General features: G+C 39.4%; 1 protein-coding gene across 11 annotated transcripts in view; it reads left to right on the top strand.

Annotated features, from left to right (window-relative positions):
* Nucleotides 1-18,501, top strand: part of KALRN (kalirin RhoGEF kinase) — a 530,488-nt gene that overhangs the window by 202,521 nt on the left and 309,466 nt on the right. For all 11 annotated transcript variants that reach the window (XR_011324291.1, XM_069780931.1, XM_069780932.1 and 8 more), the window contains exons 4-5: nt 6,631-6,823; nt 11,126-11,638. Coding sequence is in view for 10 of the 11 variants with exons in the window: in XM_069780931.1 (XP_069637032.1) it covers nt 6,631-6,823; nt 11,126-11,638 (706 nt within the window). In the remaining variant the exon portion in view is untranslated. The remainder of the gene's footprint in view (nt 1-6,630; nt 6,824-11,125; nt 11,639-18,501) is intronic.

Here is an 18,501-nt window from a genome sequence, read left to right as displayed (position 1 = left end):
GGTTGAATGTGGACATTGTGCAGCCCACACATCTGCATTCTTGTGCCATTCGCAATCACACCTCATGTCCCCTAAGAGCAGTGGCTGGAAACCAGAGACAGGAGGTTTGTCTCTGACTGGACCTCACTGGCTCCAAGTCTTTTTACAACACGTCAGTGAAATTTCTCTAGATCACTGCTTTATGTCCAGTTCCAGCCAGTATGAAACTGGCTTCGATTTCTTTCTCTTTTTAAAAAAGAAAAGTGAGAATGAGTGATTCCTTTTCAGCACTGTGAAACAGAAGAAACAAATTCAGGTCACAGTAAGGAAGAAAGGATTAATTGGAAATGGAGGCTGCATGACTGTTTCTCCTCTAATTACAAAAAAGCATTGTGAAACCAAGTTAGAAAATGTAAGAAGGAAAATCTAGGATGAAGTCTGTCTACCTACAGTCTTTTAGGTAGCTGAAGTTCTCTGGTGGGAGCTTTCTGTGAATTGTTATTCCAGAGTAATGGTGCTTTCAGGATGTGCATCACTAACTTCCTCTGACGGTCACTGATATACTAGCATATAAGGGAGATGTGAGGATTAGCAGTCACAGGTGTCCTGGGATCTTTGGAAGACAAACTGCCTCATCATGCTGAACAGCCACAGTCAATAGGGGATGTGGGTGACAACTCAGACTGACGGTGTGAAAGTTCAGGAACATACCCGGTAACTGTGATAATGAGCAAGGTACATTTTGCTTAAAACTATTAAATGGAGTAAAATATTTTAATAACCAATGCTGATTCAGGAGTGCTTGACAAGCAGGTCTACTAGAAAGGACTTTTATCTGGTCCTCTAAATGTATTGGAAAGTATATTATGAATATAGATGACTGACTCTTTCTATTGACAAGGTGATCTTCAGGCTCAACATGGTAATGTAGAACCAAAGTATGAAAGTCAGTAAGTGATGCTGATTATAAACCTTCCCATCCAGCTTCATTTTCAAGCTGAGTAAACAAGCCACAAACAAGATGAATAAAAAATTGCTATTGACCAAAATATTAACACGTAAGTTACTGAAGTGATCCTTAGCACATTTTGATATGAAAACCAGACAGTGGAGTTAGGTTGGTCTCACTATGAAATGAGGCCTTTGGGATAATAGTCTGTGCTTGGAGGCTTTCACATACCCATTTTTCTCCTCTTCTCTCCCTTTTCCACCCTCAGCTTGTGAATCAATTGGTTGACTACAGCCACATTTGTCAAAGGAATGGTGACCTCAAAAAAATTAACTTCCTGCAGATTGTGTGCTTACAAATTGATGCTTGTAGAGCTACTTGTTATGCTGAGAGTGTCTCTTGACAAGGTTATGCTGACCCTCCTTAAAGGAGATCTTGCTCTTACCGTTAACAAATCATATTTTGAATGAGATACTCTACATGTAAGATCTGTGCTTTTAGTGGTCCAATAGGCGTGTTAAATGTGCTTCTTTGTCAATAACTCATGACTGCAAAATGGGAATGGAGATATTATGTTATTTCAGCTAATCAAGTGCTGGAGCTTCTAAATGCCAGAAGCTTTGGCCAAACTGTAAGGATGAAAAATACACATAATCAATGATAGGTATTTGAAAGTTTAATCAGAAAGCATGAAGTCCTTAAACTCATTTGGTACCCAGCAAGCCAGCTCTTGCCAAAGAAAACACCATTTAGAATGTGCCTGAATTAAAGAGGAAATTTGAGAAAATAACCTTATGAATGTACCCTAGAAACCAAAACAGAGGCATTTATTTTGACAAAATTATCACATCTGCTTCTGAGTTTCAATTTTATGCTTTTTTTAAAAAATCCAGATCATAAGTATTGTTTTCATAAATATTCTAGGGTATTTTTATTAAACTTAGAAGCTGGTCTTTGTCTTTGCTTAAAAGCAGTGTAACAACTGAAATGACATATCAACTATCAAATATTTTGTGCTCACCATTGCAAATCTAGTCCAGATGAGCACAGCCAAAAGGCTGATAGATTGTCCAAATACCTTGATCTGAGTGTTTTCTCCAGTTTCTGGTCAAATATCAATATTGGAAAAAATTAAGCACCACAATCAACATTAATTGCCATCCCAAAATGATTACTTGTGCATAATAGATATGATGTAGCATCTTGGGAGCCAGGGATAAGGCATGTCTTGCTTGGACAGTGTGGAAGAAGCTTGATTGCTACTGATGCTTTTCCCGATCAATTGCTAAACTGGGAATGGTTTGAGTTATTGCTTTTAAACAATAAATTTGATAAACATGGCTAGACTATTGAAAAGGAACCTAGGGTCATTTCCTCAGTACATGTTGAGGTAACTGAAGAAAAATGACTGACTGTCAAAGATGACAAATCTTCACAGATTGCTCTGACTCACCAGAGTTCATGGGTGCTTTATTATGTCTTCACAAGGCCAACTTTTTTAGGATCCTATCAATAGCTGTAACTGTTTAGATATTGCAACTGAAATTTTGGCCTTTTTAATTTTTTTTTAACTAAATTGTCTATGAGTTGTCCCCACATTTATGTAAGCCTCTTGTACTTTCACAGAACGTGTTCAGTTGTGGTTTTGTAGACTGTTATTACTCATTATTTTTAATTCTTTGGATTTGCATCTATAGTTTCCTGAAGAGTAATTTTTTGGAATTCATTCTAGACAGCTGAAGACTGTAGTATGAATATAGGTATCTGGAGACCTCCACCAAGGCAAACTCCTTAGACAAACACAGTACGACAGATGATCCCTGCCCTGAAGAGCTTACAGTCTAAATAATTTTCTTATCTCCCTCTTCTTTGTCTGAGGCATTAGTACCTGATTAGTATCCAGCTGCCTGCTTGTGTAGTGTAAGTGCTCTCAAAGGCACCCCTCTCCACACCATGCTCCGCAACGAAAATTAGAAATAATGAGCAGGCAGCTTTCTGGCTTGCAACAGTTTAAACACTGTTAAATAATAGTTTTTGACAAGCAGGTTTAGAAATCAGGTGCTAATTTTCTGCAAAGAGTCAGAGAAGGATGTGTGGAATTATCACTGTGCTGGAGAGATCAAATTCTGTAGATGAGAGGACAGATCCACAGGTCTTGTTACAGGTTACTACCATTCAACTCATTAAAGAAAAAAATTGCAAGCAGAGCCACTTCTGCAAGACTGTGAGCAAGGCTTTTGAAATAGAATTAGATTTGCTCAAAATGATAAATACCACCCATTTGTACATTATCTGTACTATAATTGAAAAGGCATACCCATCTTTTCACTTCTTATATTTCATACCGGAACTTACATGCTCATGTGACCAATCAAGTAGGGAAATCCTCTTTGTAATTAAGAGCATTGTACTGAGGTTTGTATTATTAGTGAAATACTTGTTACTTCTTGACATGTTTTGAACCTAAGAAATATATGATTATTCTCCTTCCTTGCCTCCTTCTCCATCCCTGCATCCTATCATTTTCATACTTGAAAACGTACTAAGCTTGTTGAAAATTTGGTCTAGTTATAAGGAGTGTGGATAGTGCTGGTAGGGAATGGCTGCTTATTGCCTCTTCCAGGACAAGAATTAGGAAGCATCTTGACCCCTACCTGTGGGCTGATGTCCCAGCCTGGCCTGCAGGGTCAGTGGCTGTTCTTCTGTGTCCACCCGAAAAAGCTGGGGAATCATTACCCTTTCTTCCTCCACTAAAAACATGCTGTAAAGTCTCCAAAAACCTGAAAGTAGAAATTTAGTGTGCTGTGGAGTGTTTTTTCACACACGCATGCTTAGGCATGGTGTGCTGATGGGAATGGCCAGCAGTACTGTCTGCTCCCTCCACTGCTTCTCTGCACTTCCAGGGTCGGTAGAGGCTGTAAACCTTCAGTAAACACAGAATCCAGCCCATAGTTACATATCTTAGTTCCCTATCTGGAATATGTATCTTACTGCAGGCTGAACTTCCAGTCATAGTGGTATGTAGTCGTGGGTGTCAAGATGGTATCACACTGTCTACACTCTAAAGCTGGGGGCAGGGTCTGATTTTGGGTCTGTTTGGGTCTAGGTCTAAGACTTCAGTTTAGATTCATAAATGGAAGACTTCAGTCCCTCAGGACGTTCCTGTTCTGCTTACTGAAACAGTTTTTTCTGTGGTTCATCAGTAAGTATTAAGTTATTGTTTTAGATCAGATTTGGTAAATTGTCAGGTTGGCAGCAGCCATGGGGAGTTGGATTGAAGTTAATATTGGCTGTGCCTTGCTGTGGTTGCAATGGGGGGTAGGTATTTATTTATTTATATTAGAAAAGACAGATTCCCCTTACCTATTACTGTGTCTACTGTTGGGGCTCTCCATATGCCCGTGTGGCTCCTGGATCTCTTTGTCAAATGTTTGAAGAAAAATCAATACTTGGAAAAGTCAGTTCAGTATAACAAGGATCAGTGACTTGGCAGAAGTTTCTGAAGACCCTATAAAGCTTTGCAAGAAAAAAAAAAAAACAAACCACAAAACCCCTTCTGTTCATCCCTTTCTGATTTGATTCTTTGTCTCGGCTCTCGTTCCAAAGGGCAAGAGGCAGTAGCACCACCAACAAAGGCTCTTTTACAGCCTTTTTTGGCATTAGTTATGGAAGGATCAGATGTCTGACCTTTCAGCAGTAGGTAAAAGGAGAATAAAAAGAACTATATTCCTGACAATGTTTGGAAGTGCCTGGTCTCCCTACTTTTTCTTTGCACTGACTGTTGTATGTGGTGTGCTCTAGATGTGCCAATAATGTTAAGGCAGAGGACCAAGCTTGTTGGCTTTGACTGCTCCTTCCTGGCACTAAGTTGAGACTGTTCAAGTTAGCAAACTCTCTTAACGTGGCAAAATCTGCTTTGCCATGGAGTGGTCCATCTGTGCGCAAATCTTTCTAGATAGTGGTAAAGTCACCAAGGACTTTTATTTTAAGTTATATATATTAATCCAGTGTGCCTCCTATGAAGGATATCCCTGTCCTTGTTCCAGCCCAGAAACCTAGTTGTAAGCTTTATATAGTTGTTTTCAGTGAGGTATGTAGGAGCTGGATCTTGTTAGCAGAAAGACTGCTTTAAGAATTGGGAGAGGTAGAGTATAGTGAAAATTATCCTGTATGTTTGTGCACTGAGGGTATTCGTGTGGAGGCTAAACAGAGTCTTACAATTTCTGCATTAAAGCCATACTTAATAATATCTTTCCTCAACATATTTCAGATTCATTCCAGTGATATCAACACTTGCTATTTTATATTATCTTACATATGCCTTTATGTCCACAATATGGATCCTATTTATGTTGATGGCCAGTTTGCAGAAAGGTCAAAGGTGCTATATTCATGTATTAAAGAGGATTTCTTGTTCTGTATCTCACTGTTGCATTAATTATATAAAATATGTTCATGTTCTGCCATGTTTCTCTTCTTTCTCAACTGTTCTTTCTGTTTTCATCTTCCTTTCCTGTTTCCACACTTCCTTTCTTCCAACAGCTTCTTCTTCTGTGGAAAAGGCTGTGACCTCCATTTCGCCTTAAAAGAAAAAATAAAATTAGATCAGTAGGTAGACCAATCTGGCATATTTAGTGCATCACCAATGAATTTTACTCATTTACCATACTGATAATATTACTGGGGATGGGGAATTTCACATTTTGTGCAAGTGCTTGAGGCCTAAAGCTCTCAAGACTTCAACACCATGCGTGGCAGATATATTAGCGGGTCAGTCAGAGGAGTAGACACTTCCTAAATCTCATCAAATGTTGGATGCTGCAGATGGAGGATGATACTTTTGAGCCATACCTCTTTTTCTGAGGAGCAATACTACATCCCTGGAAAATCTATGCTGAAAGCTGCCCAGATTTGACTTGAATCAACATGTCCTTTTATTCTTTCTCCTCTCTTCTCCTGTGGAAAAAGGGAAGGTGTATTTGGAAGTTAATGCTCTGGTGCTTTTGGGCCCTATGCACTGCCAATGACCAGGCCAGATAACTATCTTGAACTTTTGAGAAAGGAAGAGTACAGGCTGGCAGAAAAGTATGGCTGCAGATTGAAAAAGATCCAGCAACATTTGGAAGATCAATCAGGAGGGGAAAGGGCCCCATTTTAACAGTGCACATGCTGAGTCACAAGGACCTTCCTTTCAGGGAATGATTGCCAGGCACTTTTCTGGATACTAGACTTTTTAAAAAGACCTTAAAGGAGCCACTGAAAATGAAGGCACCCAAATTTACAAGTGGCCAGCAACGTTAAGGCACAGGACCCTGCCTGTTGGCTTTGGATGTGGATTGAATTTAATATGTTGAAAGCCAAATCTGTTGTATGTACACATAAATAGTTTCCATACAGATATATTTGATTCTGTTTTCAATTGTGTGAAACTATGTATGTTTTCAGTGAAAATTTGAACTGCATGTATTTGGGAAACTAGAGATTAAACTGTAATATATACACTTGATTGGCATATAAATTAGATTACGGTAAAATTAATATAGTCTTTCATATAGCCTTCAAGCTGTACTATCTTCTGCCTTTTATTTTGAAGTATATCATTCCTTGCTTTGCTCTGAAGCAGTGAACACTAGCAACAGAAGTTAAGGCTCAGTGTGACTGTCCACAATATTAATTATCTTGATATGCATTTATTCCTACAGCGAGGATGTTTGCAAACGAGGATTCACTGTTATTATTGATATGCGGGGATCCAAATGGGATTTGATCAAGCCTCTCCTCAAGACCCTTCAAGAAGCTTTTCCTGCTGAGATTCATGTTGCCCTGATTATAAAACCTGATAATTTCTGGCAGAAGCAGAAAACAAACTTCGGCAGTTCCAAGTTCATCTTTGAGGTGAGAGCCATATCAGAGATGTATGGTAAAGCATTATCTCTGATAAGAAATGTTCTTCAGGTAAAAAAAAAATCCCAAGCCCTGTGATTGAGAGAAAAAAATACATCTGAGGACTGTTTGCAGGAGTGTGCTTATGCCCTGGCATCGAGTTGCCTTCTGAGCACACTGGTGGAAAAGGATGCACGTGTCATGTCAGAGGTTCACACACATAATTCACTTTGGTGAGGGGTTTTTTTGTGGTATTTATTTTTGGTGGTGTTGCATTCAGTCTTTCCTTTGTTTCTCTTAGGAAAAAAACCCACCAAATCGGTCAGTATATTAAAGACAAAGTCCTCTAGATGCTAACGTATGGGTTTGTTAGTTGACCTCTACCCAACTTCAGGTAGTGGCTTTTTTTTATAAAAGACTTTTATATTAAATGTGTCTATATATTGTCACCGCTTTAATTTAATTGAGATTTACAATTCAGGGGTAACATTAAAAACTCATGTTAATGATAAGGTGCCTCAGGCAGGTTATTTGAGAAGTAACCAATATACAACTGCATAATTAAAGGGAATTTTACTAACTTTGTCATTGGCGAAGACAAACTATCTGTGTTCTCTTAGTGCACTTTAGTTTTCTGTGAATTTCAGCTTCTTACCCAAAGAGAAGCAAAGCTTAGGTGCATGAAGTTCTCATACATCAGTCATGCCCAGCCATTAGTTAGTCATGTGTTGTTTTTTTCTAATTTGCTGAGAAACAATTCTTTTCTTAGCTGTCTTACTTATCAATCCATTAATTTCAGACACTCAGATTTTGCATCTCTGGAACTTGGAAGAGAATTTGGCTATAGTTGTTAATGTTGAGTGCAATGGAAGACTATATTTAAGTATATATTTAAGATCTGTTGAAGTCAGTGTGATATAAATATGTCCTTATTTTCAACCTCTTCTTAAAAGCACTCTTGAATTGCAATGGGCAACTAGATTGGTGTTGAGCATTAACAAACATTTACATTATTATCACAGTTTAAGTATTTGTACATTTTTTCCCCCTTTGTCTCACAAAAAACAGTCAGCTCATAAATTTTGCTTTGTTTAAATGGGTCTTTACCTTCCTTGCCTACCTATGAAGACTCAGCCATCAAAGTAACTTCCACTTGCTATCCCCTATGTGCCTTTGAAAGCAAGGCTGCGTTCAGAATAGGTTTATGTCACCTCCAGAGATTCCTCACACTTACTGAAATTGCTGCTCCTGGCAGAAGTGCCTGCCATTACAGTGCAATGAGATTGGCAATGTTGCCTGTGGAGAACGAGAGGGGTCAGGGCAGTGGGAAGGAGAAAGAAGATGTAGGGGTACAGAAGAACATGGAGCAGGAGGGAGCCTGTGCAGAGACTTGTAATAGAATAGCTTTTGGGGATGGGGAGCTTCTGTTTAAAATACATATGGGCACTAAGGGGCAGTCTCACAGTAGCCCAAGACAAGACAGCTTATACATGTATATTCAACAATGAGTTTCAATCCTCCAGTGCATTAGTAAACAAAAGCAATGTCTTCCTAAAGCTTCAAAACCTAGAAGTAAAGTAACAGAGTTCAAATATATATTTTTAGAACATTTGTTTGTTTTTGAAATTAATTAATACTTTCTGGAGTCTTGACTTTTTTTTATAGTGTGGAGTTGGTGCGATGATAGTGAAGAGTAAACTGTGGTCAAGCCATTCTTCATAGCTACAGCTCTGAGTCTGTATTGTGTTAAAAGCTCTGAACTCGTTTGCTATACATGCTGGCACACGTTAAGGGTATTTTCATTCTGTGTGTGTGCCTTTGAGCCTTAGGCTGTCTGCTGGGCTGTTGACATGGGTGTCTGTAATGATTCATAAATTTTTGGACCGGAGAGGAGAATCAGTGCTTTTGCTGACTGTTGGACCACCTGCAGACACTCAGAATTGATGAGTCCTTCAATTCTAAGATTTGAAAAAGATTTCTTAAGCTGTGGTCCACCATGCAGTAGAACCCCTGCAACATACACACCACAATCCAGGAACTTCTGTTTTAAAGGATTTTTGTGGATGCCGCTGCTTATCGGTAGGCGCAGGGTCTGGGGCAGCTCACGCTCTCTCATAAGAAGAACTGTGAATATCAAATAAGCATTGCAGGTCAATATGACTCACATATATTTGATTTATGTAGGGGAGCACACAGGTACCCTCTCTGCACTGAACCATCATGGTGATTTCCCCGAGCTGTGATCAAACACGAGGTCCTTGGCAGGAACAGACTGCAGTGGAAGGCAATGGAAGTCTCTGTTGAATTACTCCATCTACAAACTCAGCAGTAACCAGTGTCGGTTTAAGGCCAGATTCTGCTCTTCAGCTTAATGGAAGCATTATGCATGTTCCAGGGCAGTGTATGACCCTTAGTGGAGGCTAATGATCTGATTTTGTGTTGTGAGACTCTGGCAGAATGATGCTGTGTCACAGTCCAGAGAGTGAAGCATGCTCACAGATCATCAAAGAAAAGAGAAAAAAAAGGGTTTGGTTGACATATGTGGACTCCAAAGCTTCCTGTCACTTTGAGGAATGGACCTTGCAGATTAGTTAGCATTAATTCAGATGTGCCTTCAAGATTATTTTCTTTCTCCTGCTGAAAGGGTTTAAATAGTGGGCAGCACTTTTTAAAGTGATTTCTAAAAGAAAGATAGGTGATGCCTGAAAGACAGTTACTTTGTCTTACCACCTGCCTGCCTAACTAAGGTTGTTTTCGTGACAGTTTCAAGAACTCCTTAAAGAAACAAATCTAAATAAAGAAATTTGCTGCAGAATTCAATGAAATGTAAGGCCTTTCTGCTATATCATCATGTCAAATTCTTTTCATGATAAGAGCAGTGTTTGCATTAGCTTGACACACTGTAGGGGGAATGCCCAGGTATTAGCCGTGAAGAGAAGTCTTTTCTTGACAAGCAGTTAAACTCTAAAGTGAATTATCTTCAATGGGTCAGTGTCCAGGTCAAGAGGTTTAGAAATTTGAAATCCCTGTGAAGCTACATACTTACTTTCCCATTGTTTATTGTTTCTTCCCTCTGTCCTCCCCCTTCCCCAAAGCAAGGAACATTGCAAGAAAGTTTTAAAATAATCTTTCTGCTGATCATAAGTTCAATACAGTCCCAATTTTAGTACACTGCAGAATGCCTGATATTTTTAGATGGATACAAATTGGAAGAAAAGCCTATTATTAACTTTAAACCAGTGGGCAGCCTGCTATTTTGGACATAATTCAGGATTGTGGACAGGACTTGAGGTATTTTTCTTTGTAGATGACTTTACAAGATTGCTGTTATTATTGGGTACCTCCATTTCTGAAGAGCACAAACTATGACATTCTTTAGAGGCCTTATCTTTAGGGGATAGATGCTCAGTCACTGATGAACATCACAAGCCTTTAAGGGATGCCAACTTGTGTGTTAACATGAAAGCACTGAAGATCTCTAGTAACATAAGAAACGTTATGCTCATATTTCAGAAAAAAATAATTTGGCTAAAATAAATGGGAAGAGCCATTAGTTGTTGTGTCCTTAAACTGTAATCTGCTTTCCAGGCACCCAGTGCATTTCTCTATCACTGATTACTGAGTCTGAATGAATTAAAACCATCTCTCATTGATTATGTATGATTCATGAGCAGTACTTTCTATTAGCAATAAATTCTAATTGTTAATACTCCAATGACATTTCACTTTTGCATTGATTTTGGCTTAATTACATTAGAAATTACTACATGAAAGAGCTCTGCCTGTGGCAAAAGCCAACTGGAATAATCTGGAAGAAAAAACCAGCATATTCTGTGTTTTGGCAGGTCAGAATACCTGCTTCCATTCATAAGCCTAAAACTTTTGCTGCTGTATAGCCACTAGCCTGAGTACAGCACAAGTAGCAGAATCCCTGTAATACCGTGTACTTTTTTAGTGAACAATCATGTCCAGATGTCCAACAGCTGCAGTAAGAAATCTTCAGTGTCCAACTGGGTTAAACTAATCTATGGCAGAAGCATTCTCATTATATGTTTTTGATAGTCAGGCCAGCTGAAAAAGATAGACATTATTCCAATAAATATAATGTCTATTAGTAAATAAATCAATGCCATTAATAGAAAAGTTTCCAATCCAGTCAATTCATTGAAATTAAACAGTTCTCAGCATCTTTTACAACGTTCCTTCAATTATGTATTGATGAAGAAAATAATCCCTTCATGCTATTTATGGATTGCACTATTATTTCTGATTAGACAGTCACTGATTCAAATGCTGTCATTTTCCCTCCCTTAGACAAGTATGGTATCTGTTGAAGGCCTGGCAAAACTCGTAGATCCTTCTCAACTGACAGATGAGTTTGAAGGATCCTTGGATTACAACCATGATGAATGGATAGAGTTGCGCGTCTCCTTGGAAGAGTTTTTCAACAGTGCCATCCATTTATTATCAAGGCTAGAGGATCTCCAGGAAATGTTGGCTAGGAAGGAGTTTCCAGTTGATGTTGAGGGCTCAAGAAGGCTGATTGATGAGCACACACAGCTTAAGAAAAAAGTGATTAAAGCTCCTGTGGAAGAACTGGATCGTGAGGGTCAGAGGTTATTACAATGCATAAGATGCAGCGATGGTTTTTCTGGTAGGAACTGCATTCCTGGAAGTGCAGATTTTCAAAGTCTTGTGCCAAAGATCACCAGCCTTTTAGACAAGCTGCATTCTACCCGGCAACACTTGCACCAGATGTGGCATGTCCGCAAGTTGAAACTGGACCAGTGCTTTCAACTCCGGCTTTTTGAGCAAGATGCTGAGAAGGTAGGGAATAATCTGTTCCTTTCATACTCTAACCAATACTTTATTGCAAGGACACTGTGACCATTTTTTCTATAATTAGCAACATGAGATATTTATCACAGGTGTAAATCTCATGTTGCCAACTGATGTACTTTATGTGACTCGTAAACCAAATTCACTGAATTGTTGGATGTAGCAGGCATAATGATATCCAAGAATAACTTGTCTGTGTCACTTTTGATGAAAGTTAATCTGCTTTTTTGTGTCACAATGGGTACATTTGGTAGACATTAGCACGAGAATCAGGCTTTTTTTCCAAGTTTCTTTTACTAAGCTTATGAATATATTTATCTACATGTCACAGCACCTAAAGAAGAATGATTTTAGGGTTTGATTCACTATGATTATTGTTTGCACTTCTTGCAAGTCTATGGAAAATTTGTAGTTTAAATCCTCCTAATTGTTATCTCAAACAACATTTTCAGTTTCCCTTTCCTAGGAAATTGCAACAGGATTTGCAACTGGTAAAATCTTTAGTAATGGCTTTGTACCAAGGACATGGCCACTTAGTTCCCACAGCATGAGATCTGAGACTGTGTTTAGGTTAAACATATAAACAGACCAAGAGAAAGTATTCTGAAATGACAGCAGCGTGCAAAACTCACTGTGGCTGTTTTGCATTAAAAAGCACATAAGGATGGCATTTGAATTCATGCCTGACGCTGAGTCAGTGGCCAAGATTCCTGTTCACCAGTACAAGACCTTATTTGAGAAATATTTAACATTAAACTATTCCATAGAGATTGCATTGCAACTTCATATTTCTTAGGCGTTTGTAATGTAGCATGTCAGCCTGAAAAGCACATAGGGTGTCTCAAAATGAAATACAGTGTACAACGGTATTTAGAGCAGTAGAAGCGCAGGTGAGTAACATGGCTTTAGGAACCTGTAGTTTCACAGGTGTACAGTACTGCTAGAGTTATATCCCCATTCCCTGCCTCTTCAGAAGATACTCATTCAGGAACCTGTAGTAGATAGGGAAGTCCCCTGCAAGTGAAGCATAGCAGCTTGTCATGTTTGTTGAAAAGACTGGCTAAAAAACAACCAGAGTTCTCTAAACAGGTGTCATACACACCACCACCTACAAATTTCAGTAATACACAATAAAGCAGGCTTCTTACTAATTGTAGTGTTTGTGTGCTGTTTGCCTCTGGAAGCATATGCGGGTACTGATTTCGGTGAATTTATTTTAGAAAACTGTTGCGCTAGAGTCTTGGCAGTCTCACTTTGTTAACGTAGAAGTGCTTGACATCTTGTTAGGTGGTTTTGTGAGAAGTCTTTGCTGCACATTTAAAATTCTAGGCCACAGAAGTAGCGTATTCTCAGTGGAAGGTACTGAGCTCTCGGACTCATGTTTATGTAGTCTGTATATCCATCAAAAGCACCAATCTCTGAATCTTCTCCACTTAATGTATGATCCAGTTGTTTCACTAATGTGTCTGCCTGGACCCAGGAGGAATAGCAGAAGTAATGCAGACCTCATCTGCAGGGAGATCTCACTAAGGATGATTTTTTTTTTTAATCAGCTGCAAATTAATATTATTTTTGAAACATCAAGAAGCAGCACATTGCTGAGAAAATATAATCCTCTGTAGTGCAGAGCAAGACACAAGACATTGGTTTTCAATGCATGTACTAAATATCTCTAAGGGATGCTAGGACTGAAAAGGCTCCATCATTGTATAATCAATCCTCCCATTGGGAAAACCTTGAATTCAGATGACTCCCTCTAAAATGAGAGTCACTGCAGCATCACTCAAGAATGCGTAAGAGCAGAGTTTTTCTTCTAAATGCTACAATTTCTTCTTCTCCCTTTTCCTTGTGTGTCACATGCTATAAGGAGATCCCTCACTGCTGTCCTTCCTAACAGTGGCTGTATTTCAGTGCTTCAGTTTGGATTTTCAGTTTCTTTGGGATTATTCAGATGACCACTGCTTACTAACATAAATTTTTGGTTTTATTTATGATTATTATTTTATATTATTATTTAGCAGATTATTATTATTAATTTTATAAGATGAAAGGCTCTCAGATAAAGTCAGCATCTGAGAAGTTCTTCTGAAGTGTTGAAGGAAGTCCCCAATATAGTTTTCCTTTCTCTCTCCTGAACAGGAATAAAAAGATGGTGAAAAACAAGTCTGAGCATTGTGACAGCTAGGTTCTTTGCATATGTTATTCTGAGGTTGTTAAGTGAAAAGTTTAGGCAAGTCAGCAGGTAAATGAAACTTTTGACGTGAAGGAAGAAGCAGTGAGAACGCGATTCCTGCCTTTATAACACTAGCTGTTTCGACCAATTCCTGATTGACAAAAATGGCATTTTGATCTTCTCCATATCTCTTATTCATCTACCTCACATTAACTAAACATGCAGTCTTGCTTTGGCTTCTCTGAGTAGCTCTGCTTGCCTTTCCTTGATACTTTACAGTTTCCCAAAGAATAGAAAATAATTTGTTGTTTTATACTCTCAAATCAGTGTTTTTACTCTTTTCAGTTTGTGAGTCCCTAAAATTCTTCCAGGGGAGGTTGCAGACCCTTTTACTTCACATTTTGCATATGTAGACTGGTGTAAAATATTGATGTACTTATTCTCCTTAGCTGCCTTTTGCAGATCTCTTTGAAGTAGTCTGACCATCGCAGACTGGAAACTACTTGTCTCATAAAATGTTCAGAGCTAAATCCAGTCTGAGCGCTGTCTCCACTGTATAAATAGCCACCACAGTGTGTCTGTGTATTGAATTTTAAAGTTTCCTGGTACCTCCATTTGCTCAGTTGCACTCTACCCTCTACAATTAGGTATGGTAGCAGAGCCAGGATAGCCTTAATCTCTTGGGGAGAGACACAGCTCTTTCCGTATAGCTTGGATATGTCATTTAGTGCTAATCAAATGACAACTCTAATACCCTGTGAAAGCTCAAACTCCAACATAAAATTCTGAATATAAATAAGGTTTTAGGGCCTTTTAAAATATCTCTGTATACTCATTGGGTGATATTTTAGGAAACCTGTTCTAACAAGGAGAAAATGGACAAGGACTTTCCATTTTCTGAACACCTCTGATTTTAAAAGTTTCAGGTGTTCTCAGTGCCTGAAAAGTTCTTAAAGATGGGATAAAAAAAAGGGGGGGGGGATACAAGAAGGAAAACCACACAGTATCTTAAGGTAGGTTAGGTTTTTAAGCCCTTGGTATTAAAATGCCCCAGAAGTTCAAAGCAAATCAATTCACTTTTTTCCCTCCTGTAGATCCCCTCTACTGGAACACTTATAAATGGCAGTCACTGCCGGGACACACAAATTATTCAAATTACAGGTATTACAACTTACAGAAGGTCTGTATAGTTGTGTGCTGAGCAACTCACATTGGCAAAAGAAAAGGAGGGGGTGGCAGTCACACCATGGGCTTCTCCCACTCAAATTAGTGGGAGAGAGCAGAGCTGTCTGTGGAGAAACTTTGTCTCTGAGTCAGGCCTTTAGGGTTTTATTTTCCTGTGCCGGGGTAGAGGGAGAGGAGAAGTTGGGCTATCACATGGGCACAAGCAGTGCAGTGAGATTGAATCCCCAGATGGAGACTGGAAGCTCCTTGAAGCTCAAATCAGTAGGTGGGTCAGCCATATGGGGAGCTGTGGCAGAGTGGTGTGAGGAAGCTCACATGCTGTGCAGTGCTGACTGTAATGATCTGCTGATAAATAACACATTTCAGCCGCTGGTGTAGCCCTGACCCTCACTGTTCAGCAAACTGATTCCTCACCAACTAATATATACATATGTATGTACATAGATATATATAATTTTGAAACTAGAACTGAGGCTTCACTGTGTTTTTACTGGGTAACAGGGAAAATATTTTTAGCCATCAGTAACATGAAAAGACGTAGTCCGGTCTAAACTGAATATTGTTTGAAACAAAACCCCCACAATCAGCATAGATCCAACTGTTAGAACTATCTGAGAAATGTTAACTGGTTGGTTGAAATCTGGACAGGGAGAGGAATTCGGGCAAGAGACAACATGTTTTGCACTTGAATAAATACAAAAAAAGACAAAAAAATTATCCCTACACTCTGCACTTTCCAGCTCTTCTGGAAATCATTTGTAACTGGCACCCAACTTGACTTTTGTAGGAATTTCCCCATCATTCTGGGTTGGTTCCATATCAATTTTACTACCCCAGCTTGTATGAATGAAAAACAGCTATCATGATGTAATCAGTCTTGTCCACATTAAGTATAAATGATACAGTCATCGGCTGGACTGAACCAAGGATCTCTACTGTATAAAGTTGTAACACCAGAGCAAAGAAAGAGCAGGCTGCTGTACTATCATTGGGGTCAGCCTTTAATGGGATGCAGAGGAGACTTTGCATGTTCTCTCTGTCCTCACCTCCCCTTCTCCTTCTACAGAGTCCACTACACAAAGGCAAACTCCAAAAGATGGTAATGGTAGTTAGAAAATGCCACGAGTTAATTTCACTGGAAGTTTGTGGTGGCAGAAACATTTTATTTGGATAGGGCCAGCTTTGTAGGAATCTAGTGGCAAACCACAGGCCACATCTAGTCTTCAAGGAGCAGTGAAGTAGTCAGCTTGCAGTCAAAACCATCTGCCTCATCTGTACTAAAGCTTCCCTTTGAAAAACACAGTTCTGCCCGCGATTTTCCCTGTGGAGCAGGCTATGGGAAGCTCTGCTGGGGGCTGCCATGGTACTGCTGCTCTGCGGGTGGCTGCAGCGAGAGGGACCGGAGGGCATGGCCTGCAGCTTCTACCCCACGGCAGCTGTTGATCCCATTTCCCAGGTGATGTGACCAGCCTGGAATGACAGAAAGACTTCAGCGAGTGCAAGAGTGATCAGAATATGATAACAACGCAAGTTTGGAGGGGAGGGGGAATAAGCAAAATGGCTGAGGGCGAATAGGGTGGAATAACAGTTGCAGCAGTTCTCCTGCATCCCACTCCCTGTGCAGGTGTGGGCAGTAAGGCCGTGGCACCAAGGAGCACACACTGCATCCATCCCTTCTCACACACAGCACTGCTTCAGGCCTCTTCCTCGGTCTGGTCTCCTTAAATAAGGGAAGTGATGTGTTGTTCTACTGCATAGGTGCTTTTAAACTCAGCCCCTTTTTAGTGAATAAATAATGGGGCATTTGGTTTCTGAAGGAGGAAAATCACAGATACACCAGCTGTACCAGACTACTGTCCAGTGTCCTATACCCATTCCTAAAGAAAGTATTGGGAAGACTCCTACCGATTTTCAGCAGAAGCACAATATAGCCATTAATGCTTATTCTGAAGTGCCACATGAAATTTAGGAGTTCCTGGTTTAGAATCTAACTTAACACTATGCAGAGTTAGTCTAGAAAAATACAGAGAAGCTCTAGCTCCACAGCGAAGTCAGTGGGAGAGAAGATTATCCAAGAAGTATATAATCTGAGTATCTGAACCATGCTTACGCATTATTGGAGGGTTATACCTGCCAAAGGTTCAAGTTCCTCAGAAGGAAGGAATACTCTGCAAGCTATTCTTCATCTAAACAGATGCAGGATGACTTTGATGTAATAATAGAATGCAAAATGTGGAAATTGACACTGTGGTTTAGGGGAGAAAAGATAGCTTTAAGAAAGAAATATTGATATCTTGATGTTTGAGAGAAGAGAAACTATCAGTGCATTTGTGATTGTATGATACATATCCACTTTTAACCATTTCATACATTACTTCCCTTTATATTGCGCTTAAAAATTCTGATGCTGTATGTTCTGTAATAAAATGCATTACAAATCTGATGATATGATCTTTCTTGCTAATAGGAGGTAGTTTATTTTATTATAGTCCATTAAGTAGAGCAATTTTAGCTGCTCCTTTAGTCAAGTGATGCTGTATGGGGAAGCATTTCCTAGAAATGGGTCTTAGCTGACTTTCTGGAAAAGCAGCGTAAGAATGATTAAAGAGATCAGCAACATCTTCACTTCCTTCTTCATTTCCCATCATCTCTACATTTTTTCTTCTAGCAGTGACGAAAGACCTTGGAAGTGATACATAAGCAGATGATAGAGTCTTCCCATTTACAACATGTCATATTAACCCTTAAGGATTTGTGTAATGCCAAAAGGCATAGCACCTGGGACAGACTCCTCTGACTGAGATAAAATCCACTTAGTGAAGGGCCATTTCCCCTCTCTTATTTCACTGCTGGAAGCACTCAGTTTCTTTGATCTGTTCTACGTGCCATATATACAATTGCCTCCAAGATTTCATGTGAAATGTTGGCTTAGAAATTACTGTAAGGGGGATGTGTCCCAGGGAATGAGACTGGGAAACCAATGAGGAAAGTACTGAGAAGCTGACAGAGGGAGCTGTCATATGTGAAATGAATACAAAGTGAATGAATTCTGAGGAGGTGGTTAATTAGGACTGGGGAGGAGGCAGGAAGCATATTAAGAGGGGAAAGAACCGGAATCAGGATTAATAATGAGAGCATATCCTTAGTGTCTTGCACCAAGGAGAAGTATATATGTCCCTTGTGCTGTTTCACTGCGAAAGAATTTGTTACTGAATGAACGGTATTTAACAGTTAACAGTAATAATCATACAGACGTAAGAAGGATGGATTAGACATGGATTTCTGCATTGGATTTAGATTTCATTTAAGTTACATGAATACCACATTGGTGTACAGAACTCAGCATGCCCTGGATTTTCCATCTAAGTACTTACACCATGGATATCACAACAGCACAGTAAGTGAGCTTCCACAGTAAGGAGCTTTCCTGGAGATTTTGAACGTGGGGGGTGTTGTTAGACTTGAGGTAAGCTCCATAAGACTGCTGCAATAA

This window comes from Haliaeetus albicilla, chromosome 4 (assembly GCF_947461875.1).
Source record: "Haliaeetus albicilla chromosome 4, bHalAlb1.1, whole genome shotgun sequence".
NCBI classification, from domain to species: Eukaryota; Metazoa; Chordata; class Aves; order Accipitriformes; family Accipitridae; genus Haliaeetus; species Haliaeetus albicilla.
The sequence above is the reverse complement of the archived record's forward strand: the minus strand, read 5'-3'. Positions and strand labels throughout refer to the sequence as shown.